The 23,385-nt window shown below is 33.5% G+C and overlaps 1 protein-coding gene across 1 annotated transcript; it reads right to left on the bottom strand.

Annotated features, from left to right (window-relative positions):
- Window positions 1-19,417: 19,417 nt before the first annotated feature.
- On the bottom strand, window positions 19,418-22,047 carry LOC107475530 (cytochrome P450 76T24-like). The gene is made up of 2 exons (XM_016095182.3): window positions 21,110-22,047; window positions 19,418-20,252 (listed from the first exon to the last, which is right to left on the bottom strand). Exons 1-2 carry the CDS (start codon window positions 22,028-22,030, stop codon window positions 19,632-19,634), a joined length of 1,542 nt encoding a protein of 513 aa, XP_015950668.1. The 5' UTR covers window positions 22,031-22,047; the 3' UTR covers window positions 19,418-19,631.
- Between the last annotated feature and the right edge of the window lie 1,338 nt (window positions 22,048-23,385).

The following is a 23,385-nucleotide window of genomic DNA, read 5'->3' as shown; positions in this document are numbered from 1 at the left end:
CCGATATAATAGAATTCAGCAGCTGGAGGGTGAAGATGGAGAAATGCATTCATACCCAGAAGGTATTAGACAGATAGCTCAACATTATTTTGAGTTTCTTTTCAATTCGCAAGGTGTACATGATCCTACAACAGCTATTTCCACTATGAGAAGAAAAGTAACAGGGCAGAATAACTGGTTGCTTACAAGACCAGTAATTGAAATTGAAATAAAAAAAGCAGTATTCTCATTAAATCCATTTTCAGCTCCAGAGGAAGACGAATTTACAGCAAAATTTTTTCAATTTTTCTGGTGTGTTGTTAGAGAAGAGACAGTTTGAGCAGTGCAAAGTTTTTTTCTCAGGTGGAAGAATGCTCAAATCCTTTAATCATACTCATATATGTCTAATTCCAAAAATCCCAAATGCTACGACAATGACCTAGGTACGACCAATTAGCCTAAGTTTGGTCTTTTACAAAATTATTTCGAAGATATTGGTGAATCGTATGCAATTTCTTATGAATAAAGTGATTAGTGACAATCAAAGTGCCTTCATTAAAGGCAGACTTATTACAGATAATGTACTAATTGCCCATGAATATATGCATTTTTTGAAGAATAAAAGAAATGGGGATTGGAATATGGCACTTAAATTAGACATGAGTAAAGCTTATGACAAAGTGGAATGGAGTTTTTTGTGAAAGGTGATGGAACAACTGGGTTTTTATAACCGGTGGATTAATTGACTTAAAGAGTGTTGATGACTGTTTCCTATTTTGTTAGTGTGGATGGACAACCTAAAGGTTTGTTTAAACCTACAAAAGATCTTCGCCAAGGGGATCCTCTTTCTCATTATCTTTTTGTACTTTGCGCAAAGGGGCTAAGCCATCTGCTCTACAAAGGAGAACAAAATCATGAGTTGGTTGGTTTAAAAATCAACAGTAATTGCCATATTATAAGCCACTTACTTTTTGCTAATGATTCAATCATATTCACAAAGGAAAATTCTACTTCTTGTCAAAACGTACTAAATATTTTGCATTTATATGGAGGATTAAGTGGTTAAGAAATTAACCTGGCCAATTTGGTAGTTTTCTTTAGCCGTAACACACCGCAACAAGAGAGGATAAGACTGGCGAATTTGATACAAGTTTTAAATGTGGGAGCACAAGACAAGTATCTGGGTTTGCCTACAACTATACAAAGATCCAAAACATCCACATTTAGTTATGTAAAAGAGAAAGTGGCAAAAAAAACTACAACAATGGAAGAGATCGTTACTATCAATAAGCGGTTGGGAGGTGCTGATGAAGGCTGTTGGTGCTGCCATCCCAGTCTACACCTTTGGATGTTTTAAACTGCCTGAAAAACTCATAGAGACATTCAAAGACAATTAACGCAGTTTTGGTGGGGTCAAAAACATGATGAATGAAAATTACAGTGGATCAGTTGGGATACATTGTGTAGACCAAAATGTCAAGGAGGTATGAGTTTTAAAGATCTCAAAGCTTTCAATCTTGCGATGTTGGGAAAGCAAGGGTGGTGATTTCTTACAAAACCTTATTCACTGGTTACAAGAGTCTTTAAAAGCAAGTATTTCAGACACTGTGATTTCTTGAAAGCTGGTGTTGGAAATAATCCTTCATAGGCGTGGAGAAGTCTACTGGAAAGGAGAAAAATCATTGAACAAGGAGCAATTTGAAAAGTAGGGAGACAGAGTTCAATAAACATTTGGGAAGCAAATTGGGTTAACAACGAAGGGCACTTAATAGCCAAACCACACATTCAAATTCAGACAAACCTCATTTGGGTTTCTCAATTGATGACAGACTCAGGGAATGGAACTCCCAATTAATTAATAATTGTTTCCCAACAAAAATTGCACAGTCAATTTATAGAGTCAAGATATATGAAGACGGTGATAAATTGATATGGAGCAAGGAAAGAAAGGGAGCTTCCTCAGTCAATTCAGGTTATGGAATTGCTTTCTAGTTATACCATCCTCCAATTGAATTTCTTGCTGATAGATTTAAGAACAAAGCTCTATAAAATTCTGTATGGGACTTGGAGATGCCAGAAAAGGTGAAGGTTCATGGAGGGTTCCCTGTCCGATTGAAACTGTACAGAAGAATAGCCACAATCTCTAAAATATGTCCTCGCTGCAACCAAGCTCCAAAGTCAATTATGAACTGCTTTGTCTCTTGCCCATACTTGAATGTTATTTGGCAGCTTGCTGACATGCATGGAGGAATTGGGGAGGAAGATGATGAGGCTTTTTACACATGGTGGATCGAGGTTATAAGGGGGGCCGAACAGAAGATCTAATACTCGGATGAGGAGTAGTTTAGTAGCAACCCTGCTATGAAAAAGATGGGTAGCAAGAAACAAATGGAATTTTGAAGAAAGAAAAATGGCACCCCAAGAAGTATGGAAAGAAGGAGTGGAACTGAAAAGAAGAATATCGTTTCAAAACCAAGCTAATGTAGTAGCACTAAAGTTTTCTTTTCTCTTTTAATGTTTGTTTTATTATCTGATTTTTGGATGACCCTTTCTATTCTTTGTGCGTGTCCTGTAAGGACTTTTTTGTACTCATTTTCCCAATGAATGCAATCCTATCTTAGTTAACAAAAAAAAAATCCAACAGACAAATCGAATCAATTGTGTAGTACAAGAAATTGAAGAGAGAGCGGGAAATGCGCCAAAAAATAAAATATATGTCATCTTTTTGGACAAATTGCACGAGACAAAATGAGATAAAATCTTAAAAAAAAAAGACCACTTCCAAAATATACATATAAAAATGACCTTCGCGAAATCACGAAATAAAATGAAGTTTAAAAAAAGACCGTTGACCACCGTGAAAAGGACAAAATGAAATGAAGTCTAAAAAAATGGTGAATTTTAGTGATTTAGTATGATTATAGAAGGATGGTTATGTTAATTATGTAAGTATTATTAAAATTAAAGTCATATTTTTTTAATATTTTAGTAATACTTTTTTTTAAGTAATTNAGTTTCTAACATTAGGATATTTATATGGCATAAATATGAGGAAAAAGAAATGTGATTCTAAACAGAAGCTACAAGTTAGGCTTGATGCAAAAGATAACATGGTTTAAACATGCGATCGTAAAGTAAGGCGCCGAAAAATTACAAAACAGGTTGGGGTTAAAACGACGTACTTAACGTCCGCACACTGATCTCATACAAACTTCAGAGTTCCAATCTTCCAAACTTCAACAGAACCTTTTTTGCATGAATCAAACTTCCACAACTTTCTGTGACATCGTAAACTTACAAGCTTCACCTTCTGCGTCCACAACACATGTCCTAGAGAACTAACGTATCGCTTGCTATATCTAAAGTTCACACGTGACGCTAAAACAAATCTCGAGTTCCCTCATAAGGATACAAGACCTTAGAAAAAGAACAAGCAATAAGAACAAGGTTCACAAAGATTTCAACGATCACTTTGATGCATCAAACAAATTCAAGATTACATCAAAGAATACATGAGTCAAGAAGAGAAGTTTAAACAACACAAGGCACACATCCAAAGAACTTAAGCAGACATACGCAGTTAATATCAAACGAGATTGCATATGAACAAAAGAATAGGGCCAAAAAATGATCAAACTACTTTTCACAAAAGAAATCTCAAACAAGAGTTTTAAGGTAAACTATGAAAGAACAAGTCATATGACACCAGCAGAGTTCAAGACACATAACCGAGAATCCTTGAGGAGCAACTTCTAACATTCGAAAAACCCACGGTTTGCGTTACTAATAACTCGTATATATCATCTATGATAATCCATTAGTGTTCTCATATACATAAACTATTAGTGTTAAGCTGGCCAATAGAGGAAGACAGCAGCTCCAAGGACAACAGAGGTTAGTGGATCAGACCCTCCAACAAGTAGCGTTAGTGGAGCAAAATGGAAAAAAGATTGCATGCCAATAGAGACAACTTCAATGGGTTGATGGTACAAGAAATTGGAAGAGGTAATAAAGAACAAATTGGAAGAGCAAGTTGATTCTATAAAAGAGGCCTCACTTCAACATTTAAAAGTAAGAAAAAGAGAGTGATACAAGAGCATCATCTCAACATGCTTGAGCTGAATTCTTTTTCTTTAATTTGTGTTTTATTTATACTTTTAGTGTTATGGCTATCTAGTGTCATCTTCTGTAAATGAGAAAAGGCTAAATATGTGAGTTGAAAAAGTTAAGAGAAAAAAGGCACGAGAGATGCATGAAAAAACCACGGAGTGTTTTTGAGTTGTTGACTAAGGTTTAGTTTCCCTTGCCAAGTTGGGATAGCACTTAGTGGTAGATTGAATCTACAGATTTTCCTTACCAAGTTGGGATAGCACTTGGTGTTTCTGAATCTGATTAGATTCTCCTTCCAAGTTAGGATAGCACTTGGGTAGCTAGGCTTTGGAGTAGAAAATTTAGCGGAAGATATTAGATGAATTAGGTTGTAATTCATTAGTATTGGTATTTGTAATATGATTGATTATAGTGAAAATTCCACTATGATTGTGGTGGAAATTGAACGTAAGTTTCATTGCATTTAAAAACCGAACCAAAATATATACTGATCTCATTCTCTTCTTTCCTTCTTTGCTTTTATCTGGTTTTAGAGACAAAATCGAAAAATCTCCTGCATAATTAACTTCTACAAAAACAAAATATAAAAACTCTTTTTCTTAGTTAACTAGATTCAACCCAATTATCAACTTCAAACAATTCCATCAAAAGCAAAATAAAAATTCAAACCAAATAGTCATGCAAGCGCACACACACGGAGACACTCCCCATAGTTTAATAGTGATATTACATAAAATGTTTGCCAAATCGAATAAAGTAGCATACAAGGCAACAATTTTATTTGGAAACTGGACCTTTGAGATGGTAGATATTTAATAATCTTCCACATCTTAAGGCCTTTTATTAGAAAAAGCAGAAAACATGAATAAGCACTTGCATTTCACGCACTTGCATAAACACTTCTCCCTCTGCTGCATTCCACGCTTAACTAGACCTCTGGGACATGAAGCAAAATGAATCAATAATAAGAAAGATGAATTCTTAAACTACCAGAGAATAAATAAATTTTGATGGAAAGTAACAAATTTTCACTTTTCTTAAAAATAAATTATATAAGTAAGAACTGATTTTGGGGACCAATAATCAAACAAATTAAGATTAGCAAAATTAGTTTTACCCCTCCAAAATAGATGCTGAGCATCCCATTCCCAATAAACTTAACAAATTGTGCTACTAAAAACCACTCATTTCCATTTAACTTGAATACTTCAATATATATAAAAGATGGGGAAGGCAAAATCCTAAGCTTAAATGGCATAAATTGGAAATACAAGGTGCAGCACCCTGTTAACTATTCAGAAGGTCCTAGGTTCTAATACCTTTTACGTAGGAGATAGTGCAATTTAACAAGATCAAGAGATAGAAATAAAAGAAATTGCAAAGAAGATATGGACTAAAACCATCCAAAAAATTCATTAACACGACTAACTTTGAACTCATCAAAATATTTGGTTGATGTGTGTACTTTATTAGCTGCTGACATTGACAACTTTATATTGCAGGTGAAATTGAAATACGAACCGATGATTATTGCATGCTATGCAGAATTCAGAAATTTAAAATATAATACTCTCTTCATACTTTATTCGTCGATCATTTTTAAGAATATGGTGATGTATCCCAAAACATTGAGTACGTGATACTACTATTTTGAGTTATAAATGTACCACATTTCTAAACTGGTAGATACTATAACACAGATGAAGAATTTTGGAATATGAACAACTCTAGCAACATTTACCAAAGGACAGTGTGGGGAAAGGCTTACCTTCACATGATTCCTTTGTGTAGTGGAAAATGTTCTTCTATTTCATTACTCATACTGTGTTTGCTCGAGAGAAGGACATTTTTTAATGTTAATGTGAAACTCAGACTTCTCATTTTTCTTCAGCTTTATGTAGCCAGGAATTGCCTCTAGCTTTCTGCAGTTTACGATTGACAGAGATGAAAGAAAAGGCATAAAATTTGCTTGGACGCCATCATCACCTAGTCCAACCCACTCTTCCCAATTATCCAGCTTCTGGAAGGAAAGTGTTCTAAGCATTGGAAATGCAACAGTTGATCCTATTCTCAGAAATTCAGAATCCACCACCTTCTTTATACCGGGCATATTGATTATTTTAAGTGATCCAAGGGATGAAAGTTCTCCAAGCCTGGGAAGAACACTGCATTTGTCACAATCAGCAAGCGTTAGATGTGTAAGCATCTGAAGTGCTATCATCCAAGTGGGGAACAAATTTCCTCTGTAGTAAAATATCCCGAGATCTTCCAATTCAGGAGGTGCTTTCAAAGCTCCAAGTACCCTTTCATCGTTGGTACCGGCTCCCGGAGCAGTAAACCAGAGCTCTAAGCCACGCAAACGTTTCTTATTCTCTAGACCTGCTCTTTCAGCATCAGAAGCATCAGTTTCAGCTCCCAACCCATCTATGGTAATATTCCCTTGGATATTGTTCAGCTTTTCTAAGTCTCCAATGTTGCATGCTTTGCTTCCAACAAGAGAATTCCCAAAGAAACGGCTTAAGGTTCTGAGCGAGGTTAAACATGCAATCCCTTTTGGTAAGTAACTCAGACTGGTTGTCCAAAGAATCTCAAGATGTCGTAGCTTGATCAATAAATGAAGTAATTAGACAATCTTTTTTAAAGGATACACATGCTATGTGTATGCAGCACTCTTATTGTTTCATGCCTACTAAATTTTACCTGAAAATGAATTATAATTATAAATTCACTTCTTGTTACTGTGATGATTTTCCCATATATTTGTAATACATAAAGAAGAAAACACAAACAACATTAGTGTTTCGGTAAGAGTGATGATTCAAAAGGAATATGTCCGTTGGAAACATGCAACAATCACGCCTACTTCCAAAACTACCTTAATACTATGATAATAATTTAATTTTTTTACAATGATAAAGTTGGAAAAATCTGTCAGTATCTCAGGTATTTAGTGGTATACTATGATAATAATTTAAATTTTTACAATGATTACATTGTAAAATTCCTAAAATACCTTTTTCTTTTTTTTTTTTCAAACTAAAATCCTAACCCTAATTTTGACACAACACACTCCCTCACACACACTCACCAAAACCCTAGCCGCACTTACAGAAGAGGAAGGAAGGAAGGTGGCATCGGTGGGCGTCACTGCCACTGTCACCGCCGTCGTGTCGTTGCGAGTAAAGCCAGAACCGAGGGAGAGAAAGAGCCGCGCGACGAGAAGGAGGCGTCATCATCCCGTGGAGCCCACGTCACCGTCGAGGTCTTCATCGTCGCCGTCCATAAAGGTTTGGAAGACGCGTCGTTCTACCCAGAGCCGCTGCAGGAAAGGTCGTCGCCGTCAAGACCAGCCACCATCGCCGCCGTTCATGCCTACGTTTTGCGCCGCCAGATCTGTCGCCGAGAGAGAAATAGAACGCGCGTGGAGAGAGAAGGGGTCCCAAGGAGGTTCTGCCGCCGTTGGAGCTCCGCTACTGCTGTTGCCATGGCCGCCACGCCTCTGCCGCCAAGAAACGCATAGCCGCCGCCGTCGAAGCCAGCCTCGCTGTTGTTGTCATAGTTGCAGATTTGGAGCTTCGAAGAGACAGAAACGCCAAGGAGGGACCATCCGTTGCTGCGCTGTTCCAGTCGCCATTCGGATGTACCTGAACCAAGCCGTCGTTGCCACCGGAGCTGAACCGTTCCTATCATTATCCTAGTCCAATCTTTTTCCTTGATTCTTCTCCAGCTTTCATGTCCTATTATGCTACCATTTAACCTGTCTTGTCATTGTTTTAGTTCGATTTTAGTTTTGCCTGTTTTAGATTCACAGGACTATCGCCAGCTCCATCTTGTCGTTACTCCAGTCCAAATTTTGCGCTCATTCGTTTTATTCTACTTTAATCCTCCTCATCTTGAATTTGGCACTCCGAGTTTGGTATCTTCAGTCCCTTGGGACTATATTGTGAGTAGGCTTTACATTTATAATTGTTTGGCCTTACGTCTATAATTATTTTGATATACGGTATTTTGAACTTAGTTATACTCACAAAGATTATTATCAAAGGATTTTAAATTGATTTACTAATTGATTTATTAGAACTAAATATTTATCCTTGTTAAGCTCATTTTAATATGCACGTTAGACTATATATTTTTATGAGACTATATGTATGTTTGAAGAAGTTTTATATTATTTTAAAGTATTTGATTTTACTCGAATATGTATTTTTGAAGGATTGAAATTTGGTTGGTACTCACTTATTTTGGAATTGTGAAATATGTTTGAAGTGCCTTAAAATTGAGAAAATATGATTGAATATGATTTGGATGAGAAAGTATTTTCTGATTTGATTTGATTCGATACCTTATATATTTGAAAGATCAAAGATTTGTTGTATTTGAAATTATATGTTTTGAATTGGTTTGGGATGCTCGTATTAGAAAACCGTAGTTAACGGCGGTTATGACGTTAACCTAGATGCATTTGGCTCAGACCTTAGCTAGCAGGGGCGCTGCTAGCCTAACGTGTAGGCCACACGTTGGATCTGTTATTCCGTATAGACACACTAGAGAAAAGGGTTACCCATAGAGGTGGAGCTGCCCAAGTGTAAACTTTTGATTTGATTTCTGTATGAGAACTCCCTTATTGATTCACTTATTATTATCAACTATTATTTTCTAATTAAAACTACTTTGATGATAATGTTTGTATAGTCTCATATCAATTATAGATGTATTGTCTAGTCACTGAGTTTCAAAACTCACCCCTTTTTTTAAAAATATTTTTCAGGAAAAAATATTTGACTATGTGAGACTTTCTATTCAAGAGTAACGGTCTGTAATGAGTATCTATTCTTTGTCGAATTTCTAGAAGTATATGCTCCATATGTCACAGGCAGGATCCAACCATTCTTAGTTATTTTAATTTTTTTTGTTAAAAATATATAACTATTTATTTTAGAACTTGTAAAATATTTGTAACTTGCTTATTAATTTATATTTGATTATGTTAGGCTTGCTATACGATTATTTTCATGAGCGCCGGTTATGAATCATTTTGGGTCATGACAAAATGGTATCAGAGCTTAGGTTTAATACGTGTAATATGGAGCAAGTGTCGTATGGTAGGATCACAATTTTATAAATAGAAGCGCGCCTATTTGTACAAATTGTGGTACTATTAGAGGCCTATAGGAATGTCATCGTTGTCCTTTGTGTCATTGTTGTCTTCTGATTATTGTGATCATGCGTCCTCTGCCACTTTTGCTACTCCTATCATTTTCTTATATCCAATCTTTGGTTATCTTTTGGTAGATTTCTTTAACTTTTTTTTTCAATGGCTTCAGTTTCGGCTCCGGTTCGCAATTTCTCTCGTAGCCAATTCTAATCTTTCTCACTTTTGTAAATGCTGCTTTAATCTTCTTCGTCTTCGTGTTCCTTACGATTCCTAATGACAAAGTTTTATGTATTATTTAGGAGATTCGATTGGTGTTTGATGTGCATCATTATCTAATTCCTTTATGGAACTTTATTTGAATTTACGGATTGCATAAATTTGCTTAGTTGTTGATCGAGATGCTTTGTTCTGGATATTAGAGTTTGTTCTTCTTATATTAATAATCTTTGAAGTGATGAGGTTTGATTTGTTTGTGATTCTGTCTTTCTTTCGAATCAATAATTTTGAAAATTGTTATTCAGTTGCTCAAGGAGAAGAATTATGCGATAAACATATGAATAAAGTGTTATTGTTGTTTGTTAGATTGATGATTTTCTCTGCTTAAGTGTAGTGAAGTGTAGTGAATTATTTGAGTGATTAATTGGCTGGATTGAAAATGTATTTCAATCTAAAAGTTCGGTTGAGCTTTTCAAATTTGCTGATCTAGTTCTATTATGGTACTATGTTGTCAAATATGATTTTTCTGTTACAAAACTATTTTTCTGATTGTTTAGGTGATATTTAGATTATGAATGCTTGCTCTTTGTTGGTGATTAGATGATGAATTTTGCTCTTGGCTAAGATATAAAATTTGAGAATTTTTTTTACCTTGGTTTTTTTTTTTGAAAATTTTTTTGCTCTCAACTAGTTTTTATTGTCAGAGGTTTAGAGAGATTAGTTTTCTTAGTTTGTAGTGCTTTGTGGGATTGGGATATAGATCTTACCTATTGAAAAGAATTTCTACTGATTTTCAACGGAAAAGACTAAATATCTAAATCCTCAAAGCAGAACAAATTTTATATACAAATTTTTTTCTTGTTATATTCAACTAATGATTATAAAGCATAGGATGATTATTGTAAGACCCATAATTTTTAAAAAATATCATTATGAGTTAGTTTCAATTTATTTATTTATTAAAGACTTTATTTTTAGAAATTATTTTATTAAAAGTAATTAAATCAAGTTTTGATAATTAAATTAAAAATTTTACCTAATTTTATAATTATTGAATAATTTTCTATATTTAAGTTATACAGCTTAACAGTTGCAAAAGAATACGAATTTTATAAAATTTAGTTAAATAATAGAGATTTTAAAATTTAATACTTTAATTTTATAAACAAAGAAAATAAATTATATTATATCTAATTTTAAATTATAATACTTGATCAAAATCTAATTAGCAATTGATAATAAAGTAATTTTTTATATATAGTTTTAAGAAATTAAGTAAGATTTCAAATTAATATTCTATGTCCAATTTTATTAAAATTATCAAAATTTGATTAACCCAAATATCCCCAAATTTAACTCTAATCCTAATTTCATCCTAACCCCTACCCACACTCATACTCACACTCACCGCCACTCACCCTTGTTCCCCTAATCCTACCGTCATTCCTCTTGGTTTCTTCCTCAATACACAAACAAAACAAATCTAACGTTTAACCTAACTCAGAAAAGAAACAACCGAAGAAAGAAAAAGAGAAGGGAAATGGAAACAGGGGAAGCATGGAAGAGAGAGTAAGATCCGAGAAAGCAGAGGCTAGGAATAGAGGAAGAGGAGAGGAAAGAGGGTCGTCGCGCAGTGCCGCTTCCTGCGCCAGTTGCCATCGCCACCATCAAATCATCGCGCCGCCACGCCGCCACCACCGTCGGGCTGCTATGCTACCATCGATACGGTTCAGAGAGGAAGAAAGGGCTACAATGAGGAAGGGAGCAGGAGCCCGTCGCGCTCGCTGCAAGATCGTTGTTCGTGTCTTGTCGCACGCTGGAGTCGTTGCCGTCAATGTTGAGCACTGCCGCTGCCGCCTTTGAGGGAAGCCGCCACCATAGATGGGAAGAACGTAGTAGGGGAGAGGAGGTTTTGTTGATGTTGTGGCAGAGGAGGACGAGACGTGTGAGAGAGAGTGATGCACAGAGGAGAGACCATTCCTCTGCTACCGCCGATCGCTGCCATCATTAATAGTGAGTCAGTTAAGCCCTAGCCATGAGAACCACCATCTCTGAACCCTTATTGCTCTGTAAAATACCCTGTATTTGCCTCTGATGTTCTTGGCTATATTTTTTGTTGGGGTTTGTCTCAATTGAAGTCACTGGTGAAGGCGTTGCCGTTGTTGGAAGCCAACGCCGGGGCTGTTGCTGGTTCTAATTTTATTATCCTGGTACCGATATGATCTTTCCCTTGGGCTTGATCCATTTGCACGTTCTGTTTTGTCATTGCTATAGTTGTCATATTCTTGTTTTAATTCAATTTTAGTTTTTGCTTTGTCTTGGATTCCTAGGGCTGTTTCTGCCCTTGATCATATTAGATTCAAAATTTTTGTCTTGCTACAACCATCATCATCACCGCAAAATTAACGTTGCCATCCCAATGGATGCAGTGTCCTTGATTTCATTGGAATTATCACTATTGTTGCGAATTTAAAATAAACGGATTTATCATGGTTAATTCCTACGGATTCGACTTTCCGAGGTAGGGGCGCTTTTCTTAAACTTGTTTTACTCTCCAGAGTTGTTATAAATCGATATTAATGCGTAAAGTACATTTCTTGTGATTTCATAAGTCTTATGAATTGAATTGAGATGTTTTGGATGAATGAGATTATTAGTTCGGTTGATAGATTGATCGATTGAGAAAGTTGAATATTCTGATTAGTTGATTGATGTTGTTAAAGTGGTTTTCCTTGAATTATTGGAAGAGATTTACTATTGGCATTTAGTTTAATTTTGGAAACGATTTGATTTTAGAAAAGATTTAATATTGAAATTTGATTTGATATTAAACCGATTTGATTTCGGAATCTGGTTTTAAAACAAACTTGGAAAGGACTCGATTTTTTGAAAACGGTTTGTTTATTGAGAATGAGTTACTATTTTGGAAATGGTTCGAACAGGGTTTGAGGAATGGTTCGGTTTGAAACTATTTTAGAAGACCTAGAATCCTTAATTATTGATTGACGCTGTTGAATGAAGTTGGTTTAAATTACGACTTATAGGATCGGTTGATTGAATTCTGGATTTTGTAATTTCTTTGGGTTGAGTATTATTGTTGTGATACTGGTTATTGGAAGTGTTTTGAATGATTGACAGGCATTTGGTTTGGTTTGGTTGGGACCCGAAAATGGTGGTAGAGTCCGAGTTTTAGAGGAGATGCTGCCAAAATTTTATAAAATTAGAAGTTTTGTTTGAAGTAATTATTTTAAAAGATTTAGTTTTAAACATTATATGATTTAAGATTAATTTATTTATCAAGAAAGAATTATGTTTTGAATTGGAATTGTTGATGAACGGAATGAAAAGAAGGATGAGGAGGATTTTCTTTGAAATATGGTTTTTGAATGAATTTGGAAATGAGATTTGGATTGATGAATGATTATGATGTTGAGAATGTTGAGATATCGATTAAGAATGTTGAGATATGATCTTTGAATTATTCATATGGCTTATGAATTTGAACTATCTGAGATACGAGGTTCTCTGGATAAAGCACCATGGCTTGCCACCACGTGTACCAAGTTGAAAACTCGATACTCTGTTGACCCTATGACGTAAGTGTGACCGGGCACTATATAAATTCCCGAAAATGTAACCCCCATTGAGCAATATTGATTATTTGAGAAAAAGCTATGCATAGACTCTTGAGGATGCACGTCAGGGGACAGCCTAAGTATTTTCAAACTTGACGGGTTGGCTGGATAACCGACAGATAAGCCTTATCAGCCATAGGACAGGCATGCATCATATGCATTTTTTATGTTTTGTTTGGGTTTGAACTTGTTTTGGTTTGCCTAATTGCTAAACTGTTCTTAACTGCTACTTGAATTATTTGCTGTAACTGCTACCTAAACATGTGCTTTCCTTGTCTGTCTTGCCTGTGTTTGTCTTGGTGTGCTACATTTGAGAATGAACTTTGGTGTTGAATTAATAATTGTGTTGTTTGATTGCGTGGTTGGTTTCTGATTGAGATTTTCTTATAAGAAAGGAAATGTTTCGGATTTCTGAAAGATTAAACATTGTTTCATTGAAAAGGTTTTGAACGATTACCTGTTGGTTTTTAATAGATTCATAAGGTAATGATAATCACTGAGCTTGAAAATAGTTTTCTTATTAAATATCTTCTTATGACAACTTTGAAACTCCGTGGTGAGACCGTGTGGTTAGGTTCTCACCCCCTACAGTTTTACCTTTTCAGGAACCGGATGAAGCATTATGAAAAGTTATACTGCATTTGGTTTATATGTTGTAGTATTAATTAGATTATTTTCTTCCCTCGTCTTTGTTATTACAAGTTTGTTAGAGGGATATGAGTTGTATGTTTTATATGTATATTATATTATGAGATATTATGTAAGAAGTCTTGTATATGAATCTATGCTTGCTTATATTTTTCTTAAGATAAAGTATTTATTTCCAGTTTTCAAAGAAATCAGCGATACGGTGTCGAGTCACAGGCTCCTATTTTAATATTTAGTATATAAAGTAGTTGTAATACTTCTTGCTATCAGAATGGCACAACCGGAAGTGTGACATTCTGGTAGTGAGGATATTACAATTATCTTGAATATGTGTTAAATTGTACCTTGCATGTGAGTGTTAGCCACTAATTTAGATAGTTGCTTGCTGATATATGTTGCATGATTAATGATTATTATAGTCACTAACATAACAAACAAGTAATTTAGGTTAATTGCTTTTGAGGGATGCATAAGGTTATTGGTTGCTACTATAAAGTTGTTTAATAATATGTAATTATTGCTGAATTGATGATTGATGTGGTTGTAACTTGATGAATCTTGACTGAAAATTTGCTAAAATAAATTAATAGTGAGTTAGGAGGTTTTCATATCTTATCTTATTCATAAAATGTTTATGGTTTAAACTTGACTTTCATATTTATGCGATTATTTATTCAGTTATTTTCGTTATTATTCTTCCATGAACAAAGAGTGAAAGAACTAAGTTCTAATTGCTCAACTTATATGTCATTGGCTTTATGATATAGTGATGGCTCTCGATTAGTTTATGCTATTTTCTTTAGATATTTCACTTTTAAGATATCAAGGAAGAATTTTTCCTTTTAAATTCATATGATTAGTATGGTAATGCTCACTTGAGAACCATGTGCTTGTACAACAAATACTGTATTGAGTCATAAACTTCTATATGTTACATATGTTTTCTTTTATGATTATAGAATTATGTCGGAAACATTTTAAATTGCCAGCCCATCTGCATTTGACACCTTGCACTGAAATTGTGGGCGATGGAGATCGAAAAATTTCTTGTTTGCAATGTATGAAAATTCGGGATGTCTAAATTCTAAATAAATTTATGAATAAATTTTTGTACTATGGGTTCTTTTTGAGTCATTGAGTTTGATCTTGAGTTGTTCCATCATAGCTTGTTAATCTAGGAAATAATGGACATGGATTGATCACAGTTTGATCTTCAAGATGTAAAATTTATCATTTTTTTTCTTTTCATGAGTTTTCTATTTTTAATTGGTTCATTTATTTCGGATTTTATCATATGTTGCATTTGTTTGTTTCGAATCTTTTCTTTATCAGTATACTTTGATTGATTGTGTTTGAAATTTCATCTTGTTATGGTTGTTGATGTTTAGAACTAGAAATTTCAAGTGATACTATTTTTTATATATGCTAGCTTTTAATTTTGGATGTAACATCTATGTCCTTTTCCTAATTTACTCTCTCAATTATTTGCAATACTCTCATTATTTTTGGCATTTTTAGAGTCTTGATGATGATGTTGATGAGGAATGGTCATGGAATAAGGAATATGGTGAAGCTTTTTTGGTGATTTCAACATTTACTTATGCCCTAAAGTCTCTTATGCTATGATGATATTGTTCTGCTGGACTTTGTTTTGTTTTGTTCACTTTCTAGTTTTGTTGAAAAAAAATCTATATTCTATTTAGTGTTGTCACATCTTGTGGAATGATTGTTTAGCATGATGCATACGGAGAGCTAAAAATGATAACCTGCGAGAAATAGTTCTTCTAAACTCTTTCATTTCTTTTATTTATGTATTGGTAATCGTTAGGTTTGGGAACGTTAGGTGTTCTTCTTGGGATGGTTTGTGTTGAAGTATGCACTATAATCATGCCCCGTGATTTGATGTATCGTTCATTCTGCTATATTTCATATCAGGAGTTCCTTGTTTTAGTTTTTGTTGAAATGAAATTTGATTATTTTGTTTCACGTCCTACATCTTATGCATATCTCGATCTTATCGTGCTTTTGGCTATCCCATAGATTCTCGACAACATAGGTGTTGACGTTGCATTCCTTTACGTGAATTATGAAACTCCTTGATGTAATCTGAACTTGCTTTACCATGATACATCATATCTTCTAGTATTCTCCTTGAATTCTTGTTCCAGATCTTCTTTGGAAAAGATTTTGATTTGATTCTTTTCTTGCCTTATCGTGTCCCTAATCATCCACTTAAATCTTTCTGGAAAAAAACTGCCATTGACTTTGGTTACCTTCTTTTGGTGAACTTTGTGCTTCTTTGATTCAACTTAAACTTGTTTTGATCTAATGCACTATCTTTTCTTTTATTATTTCTATCAAAATTTCTTGATTCAGATTTTCTCGTTAAGATTCAATTGACTCCTTCCGGTACAATTCATTAATTCTGTATATCATTGTTAAATTGCAATCTTAATGCATCCTTCTACATTTGTGCGAACACCATCTGTGATGTTTGCTCTTCTCTTTCTAGGTTTCGAATCTTTTTGAGTAAACTCGTGTTTGTTTCGGTGTCACGTGTGATTCCCAAATAGCAAACGATGCGTTTGTTCATTAGGACACAGCTTATCGATGTTGGAGTTCAGAAAGTTTTAATTCTAAGGCTTGACATGGGTTTGGTTACTACCAAGGAGATGTAAACAGAATCAAGAGATTATGAAGTAAAAGTGTATTTTGAGGAGACTGACAAACTAAGTGAAAAGTGCTATGTATATCTAAGTTGTTAAGGGAGCGAGAGTAGGTGAATGCCAATCGCATTGTTTTAACAGAAACATATCTTGTAACTTTTGCACCTCGTTATACTTCTTTCTTATGTTTGGTAAAGTGCTAAAACCAAGTAAAGTTTTGCAAATTATATCAATTTTTGAGGACGAAAATTTTTGTACGGAGGGTAGAATGTAAAATCCCTAAAATATCCTTCTCTTTTTTTTTTCAAACCAAAATCCTAACCCTAATTTTGCCACAACACACTCCCTCACACACACTCACCGAAACCCTAGCTGCCCTTACCCTTTATCCAACAGCAGAACAAAAGAACAAAAAGGGAAAAGAGAAGGGGGGAGAACCAGAGAGGCAAAAGAAGAGGAAGGAAGGGAGGTGGCGCCGGTGGGCATCACTGCCACCGTCGCCGCCATCGTGTCGTCGCGAGGAAGGCCAGAACCGAGGGAGAGAGAGTGCCGCGCAAAGAGAAGGAGGCATCACCGTCCCGTGGAGCCCACGTTGCCGTCGTCACCGTCGAGGTCTTCATCGTCGCCGTCCATGGAGGTTTACAAACAGAGGAAAGACACGTCGTTCTACCCAGAGCCGCTGCGAGAAGGGTCGTTGCTGTTGAGAGAGAAAGGGTCGCAGGGAGGTTCTGCCGCCGTTGGAACTCGGCTGCTACTGCTGCCATGGCCGCCACGCCTCTGCCGCCAAGAAACGCCTAGCCGCTGCTGTTGAAGCCAGCCTTGCTATCGTTGTCATAGTTGCAGCTTTGGAGCTTTGAAGAGAGAGAAACACCAAGGAGGGACCGTCTGCTGCTGCGCTATTGCTGTCACCATTTGGATGTACCTGAACCAAGCCGTCGTTGCCGTCGGAGCTGAACCGTTTCTGTCATTATCCCAGTCCAACCTTTTTTCTTGATTCTGCTATAGCTTTCATGTCCTATTATGCCACCATTTAATCTGTCTTGTCCTTGTTTTAATTCGATTTTAGTTTCGCCTGTTTTAGATTTTTAGGACTATCGCCCGCTCCATCTTGTCGCTATTCCGGTCCAAATTCTGCGCTCATTCGTTTTATTCTACTTCAATCCTCCTCATCTTGAATTTGGCACTCCAAGTTTGGTATCTTCGGTCCCTTGGGACTATATTGTGAGTAGGCTTTACATTTATAATTGTTTAGCTTTATGTCTATAATTATTTTGATATACGGTGTTTTGAACTTAGTTATACTCACAAAGAATATTATCAAAGGATTTTAAATTGTTTTAATAATTACTTTATTAGAACTAAATATTTATCCTTGTTAAGCTCATTTTAATATGCACATGAGACTATATTTTTATGAGACTATATGTATATTTGAAGAAGTTTTATATTATTTTAAAGCATTTGATTTTACTCGAATATGTATTTTCGAAGCATTGAAATTTGGTTGGTACTCACTTATTTTGGAATTGTGAAATATGTTTGAAATGCCTTAAGATTGAGAAAATATGATTGAATATGATTTGGATGAGAAATTATTTTCTGATTTGATTTGATTCGATACCTTATATATTTGAAAGATCAAAGATTTGTTGTATTTGAAATTATATGTTTTGAATTGGTTTGGGAGGCTCGTATTAGAAAACTGTAGTTAACGGCGGTTATGACGTTAACTTAGATGCATCTGGCTCAGACCTCAGCTAGTAGGGGTGTTGCTAGCCTAACGTGTAGGTCACACGTTGGATCTGTTATTCCGTACGGACACACTAGAGGAAAGGACTACCCATAGAGGTGGAGCTGTCTAAGTGTGAACTTTTGATTTGATTTCTGTATGAGAACTCCTTTACTGATTCACTTATTATTATCAACTATTATTTTCTAATTAAAATTACTTTGATGATAATGTTTGTATAGTCTCATGTCAATTATAGATGTATTGTCTAGTCACTGATTTGCAAAACTCACCCCTTTTTTTAAAAAAATATTTTTTAGGAATAAATATTTGACTATGTGAGAATTTCTATTCAAGAGTAACTGTTTGCAATGAGTATTTATTTTTTATCAAATTTCTAGAAGTATATGCTTCATATGTTACAGGCAGGATACAACCGTTCTTAATTATTTTAATTTTTTTAAAATTTATAACTATTTATTTTAGAACTTGTAAAATATTTGTAACTTACTTATTTGATTTATATTTGAGTATGTTAGGCTTGCTATAGAATTATTTTCCTAAGCGCCCGTTATGACTCATTTTGGGTCATCACATTTATGCTTTATGTTCAACTAATAACGCGTTCATTCATGTTCGAGATTTGTTTATTGGAAGCCATAAGGATATTGCACCGAAAGCAGTTTCCTAAGAAAGATGATGCAAATACTTCCAGAATGCTTATCTAAATGTATAGACAGAGTTATCAGCCGCTCGAACAATTTATAAGAGACAAGAGTGGCAAGTCTGTGCAGGATCTTGGATGTTCATGGGAAATGATTTGTAAAGAGTGGTTCTTGGCTTAAAACAACAATTTGATATTGGAAGGCAGGACTTCATAAAGGAAGCCAAAATGATGGATGGGGATGGGTCAAATGTAAAATTGTTGACCCTTATGGATACTAGTTTTGATGTGATACCAATTTCTCTCTATGATAGAATTCAATATATTCATTTCAATAATTCAATTTGAATTTCTGTTGTCATTGAAAAATAATTATTATCAATACTAAATGAAGCATGATTTTTCAAAAGAAAAAAAAAAGTATAGATAACTAATTTTTAATTAACTAACATTAATTAATTTTTTTAATTTAAAAAATTCTCATTTTTTTTTCATATGTATAATTATATATAAACAATAATTAACTTGAATTATTCGATGTACTGTAGTTGTTATTTAATGCTTCATAAAGTCTACAAAATAAAAAAAGATAATTAAAAAAGAATAATAATATTAGCAAGACAATAATCTCAAGTTATCTTATTTAATTTAGATTTATAATTTTATATACATAGTTATATCCTTATTACATCTAAATTTACTAATTTATTTCAACAATAATTATAAAATGCATAAAATAAGAAGATTTTAAACTGATTTTTATTGTCTTTTAAATATTTTTGTTAAGAAGAGTAAGATTGCTCTTTTGTAACAAGCATCATCTTCATTATTGTGATTTAATGGGAATGGCTTGGAGAGGTTGAGCCTTATGCAAAGTAAGTCCAAATTTCTCAGACATATCCAAATCTTTTGATTTTTGTCCATTTGCTAGCTTCCAATCATAGCCATTTAGAAGAGTAGCCAACGCAATGTGCACACTTCTATAACCCAATGGCAATCCAGGGCATATCCTTCTTCCAGCACCAAATGGAATTAATTCAAAATCATGTCCATGAATATCAATTTTACTATCTAAGAATCTTTCAGGCATGAATTCATTTGGATGTTCCCAAATACTTGAATCTTTTCCCATGGCCCATACATTAACCAAAATTTGTGCATTCTTAGGAATCATGAATCCAGTTATCTCAACATCTTCATGTGCCTTGTGTGGTGCTAATAATGGGGCAGGTGGATGCAAGCGCAAAGTTTCTTTAACCACTGCTCTTAGAAAAGGAAGCTTTGAGATATGTGATTCTTCAATTTGTTCATGATTTTGTTCACCTTTGCCAAGAACACATTGAAGCTCTTTTCTAAGTTTTTCCAATTTTTCTGGATTACGTAATAACTCTGTCATTGCCCATTCTATGGTGATTGATGTTGAGTCTACTCCAGCCATAAATAAAATCTGACAAAATTGAAAAAAAAATACAAAAGATGAAATAGTATTCAATATGTTAGTGTTTGCGCAACAAATTGCTAATTATTAGAGTGTAATAATATTATGTGAAGCATTTTACTCAAGACATTCTTTAATTTGTCATGTCAATTATTATCCTTCAATATTATTTTTCTAAAGAAGTTCTGTGTCAAATGTTACAAAACATATGCACAATAGTACTGGTTATTATATATATAACTCGATGAACCTTAAGAAAAACTTGTGTACATTTTTATAAAAGAAAGATGTCATATGTAATATTATCTAATGTTAAAAGAAATCAAAATAATTTATCCTAATATTATGTACTCATCATAACCAATCATTGCATTACCACGTTAACAAAAGTAATTAATTTTCAAAGAATCCTGTTAGGGGTCAATCAAATATTTGTACAATGTGTATAATAGGTTATTTATTTGGTTCAATATGAGTTAAAAAATGAACATCCAAGATAAAATACTACTAATTTCTCAAACACAATACATTCATACTATCCAGAATAATCATCCGGACACCAGGAATAATAAACATCTGATATCTTACTGAATCGAACATATCTATCCCCTATTGTACACATTGTATAAATACTTTATTGGCTCCCTATACTTCTTCATTTTCAAATAATCCACTACTTCAAAAGTGATTTAAAAGTATAAAATTGATTAGATAATTGTGTAAAATTTTTTACAATATCAAAATTAAACTTTATATAAACATACTAACAAAAAGAATGTAATTAAGTATTCAACTTTTTAGCCCCAAAAAAAATAATTTCAAAAGCTAAACATTGGATTATTTGATGGATTGGACAAGATACTCACCAGAAAGAGATGCACAACATGGAGACGAGTCACTTGAGAATTGTCTTCCAACATAACTTCTAAAACAGAATCTAACACATCTTTGCCTCTTTTATTGGTAGTTTCCATTTCTAGAGCCTTTAAATTCAATCTTTCTTCTATAAGACCGTCAACGAAAGATATCAACTTTTCAGTATACTTGGTCATCCTTGCACGTGCACCTTGTGGATCAAGGAATCTAAGGAATGGGAAGAAATCCACCACATTAGGCCTTCCTGATTCTTCCCCAATGCCCCAAATTATATCCTTGAATTCTTGAGACTTAGAAGAGTCGTAATGAGCTAAATCCATAGAAAAGAAAGCGTTAGATATAAAATTAAGTACCATTTTAAAACAAGTCTCACTGAAATTCAAAATTTCGCCTTTTTCACTTTTATCTTTCACAAAATCCATTAATTCTCGCAGTTTCTTTTGTCGAAGAACTTCAGTGGAATCAAGTTTTAGTGGAGAGAACACTTTCGTAGCACAAACTCGTCTAAGGATCCTCCATTGAGTCGAAGGTGGCAACCATCCCACTGAATACAAATGGTGATCAAGTGCTTTAACGGTATCCGGAATTGTTCTATAAGAAAAAATTTGGTCATATTTTTGGAGAATTTGTTTGGCTAACATAGGAGATGAGATAACTATGGTGGTTATGGTACCAAGCTTAAGAGTCATTATTGGTCCGTATGTTTGAGAAAGCTTAGCAAGTGCTTGGTGAGGTTGGGTACCAAGTTCTAAGATGTTTCCTATGATTGGTAAAGGTTTAGGTCCTGGTGGGAATTTGGTTGATTTAGGTGTTCTGACGCCTAATTTGGATTTGATGAAAATGTGATGGATAATAATGCTTATGGACACAAAAGAAACTATAAGTAGTGCTAGATACTCCATGATCATCATTGATTCTCATATGTGTATGTGGCTAATCTCTATGGAACTTATATATATAGCCCTAATTGAGAGTTATATGCAAGGTAAGGGTAGTGTGATTGTTTTAATTTTTTTAAACCGTACTATTAATTTGACACTTTAATCATCTATATAATTGTAGACGTTTTATAATGATATTTTTGAGAAATTATTATTTTTTCAGCTTCTATAAATAATAATAAATAATAAAAAAAATAATAACCTTTATTTTTTCACTATATTAATCTTCTTGTTTTAAAGGATATTTTTTCACATATATATGATTTGAAATCCGGATTACTTAAATATGTGAAAATTATAACATATTTTCAGCATTTTAGTTAAATTGAACGGTATTAAAGAATAAACCATGAAATTTAGTTAAATAACACAAAAAGTATTTGTAATACAAAATATAAATATAAAAAAATTATTTGACTAAGACACAAATTATTTTGTATTTTTGTCTTTATCAGTACAAAAATTATTTATCATTATAAAATTTTTATTTTTTTTAATAATTTTTTGTATGTTGTTTCTTTGTTTCTATTTCAAAATATTGTGTTTACTTAAAAAAAAATAGTATTTATTATCATAAAATTTCTACATTTATCCTTAATAAACTTGTGTTTTCGTCTTTTGTTTCTCTTAAAAACATCGTGTGTTTACCATAAAAATTGTTATAAAATTTTTGTATTTTTCTCTATACCTTCAAAAGTTTCTATATTTATTGTCAATAAATTTTTGTGTTTTCTTCCTTTTCTCTCTTCAAAAAGTTATGCTTATTTTAAAAAAAATTCTGTTTTTCTCAATAATTAAGTTTCTGTGTTTTTTCCATATTTTATTCAAAAAATTGTGTTTACCTTTAAAATATTTATGTGATTATTATCACAATTTATGTATATTGCCAATAGAAAAATTATATATTACCTTCAAACAATTATTTATGTGTTTATTAGGGTTTTTTATTTTTATAAATTAAATAAAATATAATAATTATCGAAATAAATAATTTAAAAAATATTTATCGAAATAAATACCTCTCTCTTATCTCGTTTGCATTATAAACGAAATAATTTTGCTAAACGAAATACATGTATTTAAAAAAATATATTAGCAATAATAAAAAAATTAAAAATAATAAAAAATATTAATAATATCAATAATCCAAATTTTTAGCATGTAATTTTTACATAAAAGAATTGGTAGAATAGATTGAAATGGAAAGATGGAAAGTGTAAAGTTGATGCACGATAAATAAAAAAAAGATGAGATAACCGTTTGACCATTTTTAGGAGAGGTTGACGGATAGTGGGAAGAGAATTGAAACAGTCACGTTATCTCCC

This window comes from Arachis duranensis, chromosome 2 (assembly GCF_000817695.3).
Source record: "Arachis duranensis cultivar V14167 chromosome 2, aradu.V14167.gnm2.J7QH, whole genome shotgun sequence".
NCBI lineage: Eukaryota > Viridiplantae > Streptophyta > Magnoliopsida > Fabales > Fabaceae > Arachis > Arachis duranensis.
This window is presented reverse-complemented; position numbering and strand designations above follow the sequence as displayed.